We start from the raw sequence: 11873 nt of genomic DNA, 5'->3' as shown, positions 1-11873 counted from the left end.
CGTCTACTATTCAAAGATTTGAGCCAGCTGGAGACAGGTCAATAACGCTGGAGACACACGAGGTCTGCTATCTCTTCATAGTGAATCATTTAATAGAATCAACAGTTGCCAACAGTTTGCAATTGGATAATCACATTTTCTCGAATTTCAAGCTTATTTTTAATTTTAGGTGAAAATGTTACAAAACATTAATATTGTAGAGATTCTCTTGCTCAATCTTTTCCACTCAAATTTTTTTGTTTAAATTGTATCTGAAGCCTGATAATAATTGAGAATCTAAAATCGAACTTTGCATAAATGGGGCGGAGCTCCTGAAATTTTTACATATATGGGACATGTGGCAGTTGATAGAGCTTATCGATGACTATTTCAGTTATGAATTTGATCAAAATCGTTGAACCTTACGTTCCAAATTTCAAGTCATTCCGTTAATTGGGAGATGAGATATCGTGTACACAGACGCACATACACTCATACACACACACATACAGACCAATATCCAAAAACCACTTTTTTGGACTCAGGGGACCTTGAAACGTATAGAAATTTAGAAATTGGGGTAACTTCATTTTTTCGGAAAGCAATACTTTCCTTACCTATGGTAATAGGGCAAGGAAAGTAAAAATCGAGCCTCAAATTTTGACGTTCAATAACTTTTTATGTGTACACCGAATTTGATGATTTTTTTTAGTTGTGTTCGTTATGTTCAGGACCAGGTTTATGGCCTATCAAATTTATAATTCGACTTCAGGACTTTTTCCTACGGTCTTTCAAATTTTACATGTAATCCTTATGGGTGAAGATTTGTGAGCTGGCCACACACAGAGATAAAAATCAGTTGTTATAATCATTCCGTCATCCAACAGCCGTCCATAAATTGTAGACAAGAGTGTGTGCTGCTCCATAATCGCCTATGTATTTTATTCTAACCCCCCGACTAAAAAAAAGACTGTTCTGTGTGTAACCAACCAGCAGTGTGGCCTCAGGTTAAAGACATTGCTTTGCTTCGAATAATTGTGCTGTCTTCGGTCTTTAGAATTAATTGTTTTTTAGTAAATCATTTATTTTGGAGTTGGATAATTATCTATATATAAATGAAATCCAACAAAATCCCCCGAAGCCAGTTTCTTATTCAAATATCAGTTACTCATTCAGTAACATTTATATTAGTTACAGTTATTACATATTTTAGTTATTAGTCACATATTATATTCAGTTACTCATTCAGACTTATTATTAATCGATCTTTTTTAATACTCCACCGAGAATGGTGATAGTCCTATTTTCAATCCTTCAAGATCTCAGTAAGTCAAGTTTTTATTTGGACCCTTGCGGAGCACGAGTTACCTGCAAGTTTTTAATAAAAGTTGGTATTTGAAGTAATTACTAAAAAGAGTAATCAATTCTGTACCATTGATTTCTATCGAAACCCTCGATTCTCCAATTATAATTCAGACATCAGGGTTCATCGTCACTCACCAATTATTTGAAAAGTTTGTGAAGCAATTAATTTCCCACCTATTTTCCAAGGTCACGCATTAGATTTTTCATAAGAGTTTTAAAATCCCTGCATGTTTTGAGTAAATGAAAGGAGTGAAGGGGGGAGCACATGTGATTTATGCAAAAAGATAGCAAAGCTTAAACTACACGTCGATTAATGATATGTGTGATCAATTAATTTGTCAGTTATGATTTTATTGTACACGCACATGGAAGAGTATGCTGAACTGATTATTTGGTCAATAAAAAATAATAGGATGGTCTGGATTTGAGGATTGTTAGTATGGGTTATGGATTTTGAGGTGTGCATCCAGCTAAAGTTTGTCATGAGATGCATCAACTATTTGGCGGTACGAAGTTCGCCGGGCCAGCTAGTATAAAATAAACATCCAATAGCAATTAATAGACAGGACTCACCACTAACAATAATATCAAACCGAAAATGTATTATATGAGCGTATTATTTCTTTGCATTGGTCAATTTTTACCTGGATAGTTTATATTGTCTTTGAATAAATGAATTTTGACGTTTTTGGTATCATTTTCACGGTAAGCCTTGATAAACGGTAATAATGACCAAAACCATTGTTCTTGTAATTTTCAGCGAGCCCGCAACGATGAACAGCTGCGTGGCATGCGCGAGTTCCAGCGGCTGGCGGAGCGCGCCACGCGCCTCGCGCAGGAGGTGCGCGACCGGGCACACGTACTCGACGGCAAGCTCAGTGAGCCCAAGCAGCGACGCAACGTGGCAGCACCGCATGACGTCATCGGTGCTGACGAGCCCAAGCAGCGGCGCAACGTGGCAGCACCGCATGACGTCATCAGTGTTGACGAGAACCGAGTGCCCTGCCCCATTGATGACTATGACGAGATCGACCAGATCTACGACTACGTGCGCGGATTCGCCCCTCTGCCCAAGAGTGTGCGCGCTAATTACTGTGATCCCTCCAGGTAACTAACTAGTCAATGTTTATTCATGCAGAATTAAGAATGGGAATACTTTTATTTTCCAGACTATTGTCAGAGGGATAATAATGTGCAATAATTGAGCACTACACTATTGGATACCAATCTAAGTAATTGCTAACTATAATCATAATTCAAATTCAATTTATTTGACATTTTATAAAATAATGCAAATATTTTTTCTACAGTGCATCGTTAAGCTATGAATATAAAACAATATTAAACAAAGATTACGATCATGGAATGGAAAGTGTACTTAATTCATAGTTAATAAGTGGAAAATGCAAATTTATTGATTTATTGGTAATAAATTTCAACCAAATTTACCAAGTCAATTTAACCAACATAAATTCACTGTCCATAATACACCATAATAATTATTATAACTTATTAACTATTTTGGTGATGGCTACTCGTATTTATTAGAAAACTAAAAAATCAAAGTAACCTTTTTAGAAACTATATTTTATTATTCACTTGAAAATGGTATTAATATGTCGAAACATATCGTGAGTAATAAAATAAAGTTTTAAAAAAGAATTTCATTTTTCAATTTTTACATGAATACGAGTAGACTTCACCAAAATATTTAATAAGTTACATGGAGTACTTTGGTTTTACAAACTTACTATACGTCCAAATACTTGAATTGCTTATAGTATCAAGTTCATTGAATTGAACATTAAAGAATGAACATTCTACATCAATTAATCAAATGAAAAAAGGGTTCTAAAAATAATTGGGAATAGAAACACAAAGAGTTTTATAGATAGAGTTTAATATTCTAGAGTTTTTAATAGGTAGTGCTTATTGAATGTAATTTCGTTTTTGATTTACAGTAGTTTAATTTAGTTTGGTTATCTGAATTCAAAATTTTATTTTTGTAAGTTTTTGCACTGAAAATTGGACAAGTGAAAGATACCATAGAAAAAAGAAAGCATAAACGCTATTGTTTCTCTATGAAGATACATAGCCTAACCTAAATTTTTGACTGTCATCTCTTTAATTTGAAAGAAACAACAACACAAGGATTGCCTTAGTATTTCATAAATACATGAAGTGGAGGACTGGGTATTCAAAAAGTATGTACTTTGAGTTTAAAACTCTGATGATCTCGAATATCCCCAGTGTGTGTGTTCTAATGTGTATCTTCAAAGCAGTAATCCGTGTTGTTTCATAGCTGCAGTCGGCACAGCTGTAGAGCTTGGTCTCTTTGCCAGCCACAGTTGGCTCAGTGCAATGTTTCAATTCACATATTGATTACATAGCTAACAGAGCCAATCAACAGATGGGTTTCATTTTGAGAACATGCTCGCCCTTCACTGATGTGGTACCTCTGCTACTCTTATAAAAATCAATTGTGAGGAGTCTATTAGAGTATGCATGCGAAGTATGGAATCCTTATCATAATGAACAGATTCACCTTCTAGAACGCTTGCAAAACAAATTTTTGAGATGTATGTATTATAAAAAGCACAGGGTTCCTTGGAGTGATCCGTGGTCTAGTGGATAGAGTGCTTGCATAGCAGCATAGAGATCCCGGGTTCGAACCCCTCTCATTACCAAAAGTTTTTTAACCAGATCACTCCCGTGTTATCGGATGGGCACGTTAAACTGTCGGTCCCGGCTGAAGTATGACAGTCGTAAGGCCCATTGACGGCTTAAATTATATATTCAGGCGGTGGAACATTCCCGAAAGGGAACTCCCCACCAACAAAAGCCATACGAATTTATTTTATTTTTTAGCACAGGGTTTTCTGTCCCTTCGATTACCCAACCAACTTCCTCAGAAGTATGTTCAATATTAAATCACTGAAAGTAAGACGTGATGTTAAATTACTTGTTTTTCTGTACAATCTGTTAAATAATAAAATTGATTCTTCCTACCTGCTTTCTAAAATTAACATATATATAAATACCATTGCTCGACATGTTCTGGTTCTCCCCTTCCAAATTCCGAAGGATTTCATATGATTTAGTCTTGTAGTATGTGGTCCATCATTTCGTGATTTGCGCTTGCATTTCTTTTATTCAATTATCCTCATAAAGGATTGTGGTAGTACATTACACAGACACTTTTCTTCCTCTTGTCTATATACCAGTAATGATTATAGTTTACTGAGGTATGTGTGCATTTTTTCTTATTGAATTCAGTTAATGTATTTTTATAATTCTATATACGACTGTATATTTCTCCTATTTTTCGTCTCATTTCATTCTCATAATTTTATAATTACCTATTTTTATAATTTATTTCTCATATTTTCTATCTTCTTTTTATTGAAAATTGTATTATGTTGGAAATTATTGTATAGTGTGGAGGAGGCAAAATGGGTTTTTTACCTGTTGTCTCCATGAATAAATAAATAAATACTATCAGTGCTAATATATTTACAATTGGTTTTTTATCTTCGGAATTCTTGTATCATTTTTGTATTCTGTTTTTCTCTATCGTTTTCTTGTCGTACAATGTCTTCTCAATTTATATTTGATAAATACATTTGAGCTTCAGAGCTCAAGCTTTTCTGGAAGGGCCTCTTGTAGTTCACTTTTTGACTATTGTACGAAAACATTATTACTCTATAATAATAAATATTATTTCGAATACCAGTATCCAATTAAAGCTACATAAATATAAGTAAGGACTTTTGCTACTGCAAAAATTGAACAAAGAACTAAATAGCAGTAGGAAATTTGAAGAATTAATAAAATGTTTATGTTGTAATTGTATTGGATGAAGTTATTTTTATCTTCATTACATTGAGGAATAGGTACCATTTGTAGAGTCAACCAGTGATGTTTTGCCCATAACTACCATTCAAATTCCCACCTTTACAAAATACCTGACTTTCACAGCTATTCAGACACAATTTCTTGAAAACGTTCCACGAAAAGAACCCAATCGTTGAAGGTGCCTTAGCTTATTAAACATTAAGTTATTATCACCTTATATACAGTTGTTACATTGGAATAATAAGTGCCGGTTTTACAAAAGCCTGTTAAATCTTAACAGTAGTTATTTTCACGAGAACCAATCTGAGAAGCCTTATTTCCAAAATAGTCTTCAATAACAAGTTCTCGTGAAATTAATACCGGCTTGAAATATATAAAGTTAAATAAATATTTAACCGGCGTTTGTGCAACTGGACTTAAGAGTCATAGTTTGAAGAAATTGAAAAATGAAATAAGATGTGCTTATATTGTAATTGTATTGGATGAAGTTATTTTTATCTTCATTACATTCAGGTAGACACCATTTGTTATATAATGATTGTGACGGGTTCTGTTGAGCAGAAGTGCGGACTGTTCGGAGCGGCGCAGTAAAGAGGCGCCGGACCCGCCGCCAATCGACACGATACCGGGCAAAGGCGGCAGTCACGGGGCGGCAGTCGCAGCCGCCGCCTCCAAGGCCGAGAAGCGGACTCGCAAACAGCATCATACGCCAGCAACCACCGGCCGCCAGATACCGCCTCCAGCCACCCCTGTCGCCACCCCCGCACCCACCTCCCTCTACGTCAAGAACGGCGGCAGTTCACAACGCGCGCGCATTCTCAGACAAAAGAGCTCCTCGCCGTTGAAAGAGACTAAGCTCGGATCTCCTCTATTCAACATACGGTAATTGACAAATTGTGTGTTTGTTTTTAAAATTTAAAATTTCAACTTCTTTAGTTATCTTGAAGAGCCCATATTATCAATTCACTTCCGTAGAGTTGTGTCTAAGCAAGATGACTATGTCATCATCTTGTTGAGGGAGGGTCGAAAAAGTGGAAAAATCCTACCTGGTGTTCCAGTAGCTTATTGCTGAACTGATTGTTTAGTGCAAAGTTTATCGCTGTTGGTTTATTTCTTACATCGACTCATAGTTTCAGAGTGTGGTATAATAATGGTTAAAATCTTTGCAATTCAAATTAAAATTATATTATCAATGAACTTGCAATTCAATCAATCAATAATTTTATTCAAATCAATATTTGAACCGAATATTTATTATAGACTACCTAAATTCTAATAGTTTTATAATTTCGTTACCAGCTCCATTTTGTTTATGTGTTGAATGAGGTTTCTTGTTTTTTTGTCATTGTACTACCTATTGGATTTTTGTTACTTTTAATTTCTTTATTTATATAATTTAATTTCCTGTATGAACTCACAGCCAGCGCACAAGTTTACTTTGATGGCTGTGCCAAGTATGTGTAAAAATGTATTTCATCTCATTATTTATATTGTACATTGGCAAATAAATATTCTTATTCTTATTCTTATATAAAAAAAAACAATACAATAAAATACAAATTTCTAATACAAAAACAAAAACAGGTTTCTTAGTGAATTGTTCATATTTAGCCTGGCCATATTTGTAATGTAAACACTTTTAAAATGAATCAAGTAAGTTACAATACAAGTAAGTTACAATACATTCTGGTTCATACACGAATCTACAATAAATTACAGTACAACAGCCAATTATGCAACAAATTTCACATATGAAAACTTATTAATTACAATGAAGATTGAATGCAACATTAGAATATTGATAATATAGTATTGTAATATAACTACATAAATCAGCGGTGTTTCAACAATGAATAAATGATAATTTCAATGAATAAATATACACCCCACTATATATTATATGTGTTGGGGTATAAGTAATTAGTTGCTTATTGCGTGTAATAATTACTATTTACAAACTTCATTCACTGATCACTTCAATCATTTGGATATGTTCCGTATCATATCTAGAAAAATTACTAATTAAATTCATATTTATACTATTATACTGTATAATAATCAATCATTCATGCTTGAAAGTTTACACTGAAGGTGTCATTTTCAGTGATTGGTGAGTAGAAAGATTTAAACTGTTGTTCAAAAAGATTTAGACTTGCACTTCCTATAAAATTTACACTAGACAGAGAAACGACAGAGAACACACATAATTCGCACCTTCAGTATGAATTATCACCTTACTTTGCAGAAATTACATAACACTTCTATGTCTAGTGTAAATTTTATGAAATTAGAAAGTTTTGCTTCAAGGTACCGTTCTCCTCTTCAAATAAAATTAAATTATTGAAAACTGTTCTTGATAAACTCGTCAGACTCTTCATCGAAAGACACTTCTTGATAATCCTCAAACCTCGTAATAATGGTTATGAAAATACTGTATATTGAACAATGAAACGTTTGAAAGAGTACCATCTCATTTCAGTTGATACAAAGATTTTCCATATTTTGTATTTAGCAGGAAAATAGTGGTTCGATAGTGAAAAAAATGTGTGTTTTTCTACAGGTACAAGTCATTAAGCAACCTTCAACAACAACAGCAGGCGGCAGCGATGCAGGCGCATGCGCAGATGGTGCACGGACAAATGGAGACTGACATAGGTGGCGGGGGAGGGGGTACCCTGGACTCGAGCCACTCTGGCGGCGAGAAGCTGGTGCCTGAGAAGAGGTTCCGGCGCCTCAGTCGGCCACGCTCGCTCACCAACCTCGTCTGGGGACATACGCATGCGCATGAACGCAAGCGAATCGGCACACTCTACCTTTAACTAAGGATAGGCCTAGGTTGGTCAAGTTCTACTCCTCAATATCAATTCATTCCACAATAAACCATTGGAATGATGAAATCACAAATTTGTGAGACAATGAAAAACTGGTGAGGTGTACTGTAGATAAGGAGAAAACACCTCACCGTCAATGGTTTCCCAAGCAGATACCTAGTGGATGAAAATATGTTTTTCTTTTCTCAGGCGTTCAGGGTGATGCACACATGAACACTAAGCTTGTGAGCGATGAGACGGATGATGATGATGAAGATAGATGATTGTAAGAAACGTGTGTAGAACATGGATAAAAGTGGGGGAGAGGAAATAGTTATATAAATGAAATGATAAACGAGTAATGATAGAGATACTCGGATGGAGATAGGATCGTGAGATAGGTACCGTCTCTACCGTATTATTTTTATTCATTTATAGTTTGCGTTGAAATCTCACTTCTTAACATATCAATAATGAAGAAATAGTTCCTATCATCACTTCTATCTTAAGTTAGCAGATATCACATTTTAATCAACAATCCTTTTTGTCGGAACTTTGAGACTTCAAATTGTTTCATGTACCCCTCAGTAAATAACACCAAAAGTCACTATCCTTGAAGTAGGTGTGTTTACTACCTTGGAACTAAAAACTTGAAATGTGACTTATATAAAGCTGCATACAGACATGCGCCACGAACACGCGCCGTCCATGTTTCATCAGCTGATGCTATGCTCAATATACATGTATCTGTACAGATAAAGTAAGATACAGATAGAATAATTATAGCACAAGCTAATAAAAGTGGAAGGCGCGTTGCGCATAAGTCTGTACGCAGCTCAATACTCTCAAAACGAATAGTTCTTTTCCTTAGAGAGAGTCCATCATCTACCATGCTGCACACAGGCAGCCAGTGTAACAGAATTAATATTAATTCAATACAATTCTGAGTACGAGTCACCACTGATTCTGTACATCGTATCAAAACGTCCAATGAGATTTCTCTACACACTGCTTGAATCTCATTCCAAAGAATGTCTAGGTTACGTGGTTTACGTTTGTACACCTCATCTTTTACTGTGCCCCACAAGAAGAAATCCAGTGGTGTAAGGTCTGGAGAGCGTGCTGGAAACTCGATTGGCCCCCTGCGTCCTATCCACTGGCCTGGCAAATTTTGATCCAGGTAAGCTCGTACGTCCCTGTGATAGTTCGGCGAAAAAAAACCATCTTGTTGAAAATAAAAATCATCATTACCGTATAATGCACGAATGGCAGGAAATATGGAATCAGCAAGCATTGTTAGGTAATTAATACCAGTTACAGTGCCTTCAAATCGAAAAGGTCCAATGAGTCCCCTTGAAGACAAACCGCACCACACATTTACACCAGGCAAATTTACAGCTTTTTCAATTGTAATGTGAGGATTTTCTTCACCCCAGTAAACACAATTGTGCCTATTGACAGTTCCATTAAGTTTGAATTGGGCTTCATCCGACCAAATGATGCTACCCATAAATCCTGGTTCACGTATCACCATCTCCTGAATCCATTCACAAAATTGCAACCTTCGATCTGGATCGTCGTCATTTAGCTGTTGCACCAGCCTTGGAATGTAAACACAATACTTGCCTCTCTTCAGAATGCGTAGCACGCTGCTAGCACTTACATCACTTTCACGTGCCCCTTGCCTTGAAGATTTGTTAGGAGACCGTTGAAACAGTTCCAAGACTGCCGTTGATGACTCATCACTTGTAGCTGTTCGAGGCCGACCTGAATGACCTTTATGCACATCACACACTGTTCCATGAACTTCGAATTTGTCTCGTATGCGTGTAATTGTTAATCTTGAAGGTGGTTCTGTATCATACTCCCTTCTCCACTGTCTTTGAACTTCATTTACATTCTCAAACTTCCAGTACCACTTAATAACATGCTTACGTTCTTCAAAACTCAAACGTACGTCCGCCATGTTGATATTACAAATTCCAACTAACAATATAACATAGAGGGACGATTATGCTGCCACCTGGCGAAGAAATATAACATTAGCCTTGTAGAGCGGTAAAACTACGATTGTTTAAAGTGTGTATACATTTTTTTGAAGCACCCGGTATTATATATATATAATTGTGTGCGTCACATTAGATTGTCTTCAGTGTTAATCCTGACAACTCTTTCAAATCATGTTGTCTAATTTACTTGAATCTTATAATCTTGTGCAATTCAATTTATGTATTGTTCGCGATAGTTTGTCACAATAAACTCCGAAATCTTGTGAACGTTTTTGGAATGTAACTATTTAATTTTGTTTGTTATGGTTATTTTTGTGAATAGATGTTATTACTAATATGGAAGTGTTGTGTTTGTTGGCAGGGCTCGATGTAGTGTTGCTCGGTAGTCGTGCCACAGTCCACCCTGACCTGGCCACTTCCAGTTACCACTGCTCCTTTGCCGATCGGCATTTTCCATCCACGTCTTAAATCATTCAATATCTTTGGTCCAAACAACAGCGCAAAAACATATCATTTCAAGCAATAATTACTAAATGAAAACCCTTTTCTTACTAAACGTTTATATTATCAACAATTCAAACCAATCATGCACAATTCAAATCAATACTTAGAATAAAATTTCACAAATCTCAATTTGATAAAGAAATGCTATTTTTATATTGGAATTAGCTGATCATGATCTACTTAAAATCATTGTAACGTGTGTTCTTGTCTTGATTGACCAATAATATTTGTTATCAAGAAAAATCTCAGGGTATACTCTTGTGCGTCTTGCTTGAAGTTGAGTTCTGGAATTGTGTGGCTTCACTCACAATTGAATGCTTAGCTACTCATATTGAAGAGGGAAGTAGTAATTATTTTTGGAAGGTTGTGCCTAATAATGTAGCTGAGTATAGCCTAAGTTATACTAATTAACAATTTAGGAAACATTGAAATCAAGAAAATAATATTATTATTTATTTATTTTTATTACTTGATTTCTCATTTATATTTCAATAGAAACTATTAATTGTTCAGATGATAAAATGGAACAAATATACATTTTGTCTGTTGTCTCTTCATTGTAGTTATTGTAAACGTTAGTGAGTAATGTTAGTGAATACCTTCAGTTTTCTTTTTAAGGAAGGACCACACTAACTATTCTTTTAAAAGAAAAGAATTTTCAAGCGTCAAAAACTATTTTGTTTTTAAATTTTTGAACTAAATATTTATATAAAACGCTCTTTCAAAAGACTAATGTTGGGTGCGTTTGTTTCATTGGCAAAATGACAAACAAAATAAATTCAATACAAAAAGGACCTTAGGAAAATTATTGTTTAGTATAATTCAAATCCATTTGATATCTTCTGTGTTGAAGCTTTCTTCTCTTGTTCAATATGAATCGACACATTCATTCGATTGGCGTACAAGTATGAGATGGAAAATATCAATAATTAGTCTACAAATAATAAACTATTTTATATAATAAGTTAGTATCTCTTCTGAATAATATGTTTTTCGATGATCGACTCTGTAGTGCATAATTCTATTTATGTTCATTAATTAGGGTTTCTTTGATATTTGAGTTTATTTCTGAAAATTTAATTGAACTTGAATAAAGTGTAGAACGGTCTGCGTCTATCAAACTCAGATGAAATTCTCAATGCTCAATGAGAATATTATTGTGATTGTAATTGTCATTTGAGCTAGAAAGATTTGTAATAATAGAAAGCCATAATTTAAGTAGTGATTTTTTTGATTCGCCATATTATATAGAATTTAATAATATATTCATTGTAATCATTTTGTCAATGTAGCAATATATGAATATTGAAGAATTACATGTACCTATTCGATACGATTGTGTTTTGTTTTA

At 34.8% G+C, this 11873-nt stretch overlaps 1 protein-coding gene across 1 annotated transcript in view; it reads left to right on the top strand.

The window, feature by feature from the left end:
* The window catches only part of LOC111053919, a 70288-nt gene extending 58432 nt beyond the window's left edge, over positions 1–11856 (top strand). Inside the window, exons 6-9 of the mRNA XM_039421192.1 lie at positions 2105–2451; positions 5761–6081; positions 7760–8034; positions 10380–11856. Of these exons, the coding sequence (XP_039277126.1) occupies positions 2105–2451; positions 5761–6081; positions 7760–8018 (927 nt within the window). The 3' untranslated portion in view covers positions 8019–8034; positions 10380–11856. The remainder of the gene's footprint in view (positions 1–2104; positions 2452–5760; positions 6082–7759; positions 8035–10379) is intronic.
* Positions 11857–11873: the final 17 nt, after the last annotated feature.

The sequence above is a fragment of the Nilaparvata lugens genome, chromosome 2 (assembly GCF_014356525.2).
Source record: "Nilaparvata lugens isolate BPH chromosome 2, ASM1435652v1, whole genome shotgun sequence".
NCBI lineage: Eukaryota > Metazoa > Arthropoda > Insecta > Hemiptera > Delphacidae > Nilaparvata > Nilaparvata lugens.
The sequence above is the reverse complement of the archived record's forward strand: the minus strand, read 5'-3'. Positions and strand labels throughout refer to the sequence as shown.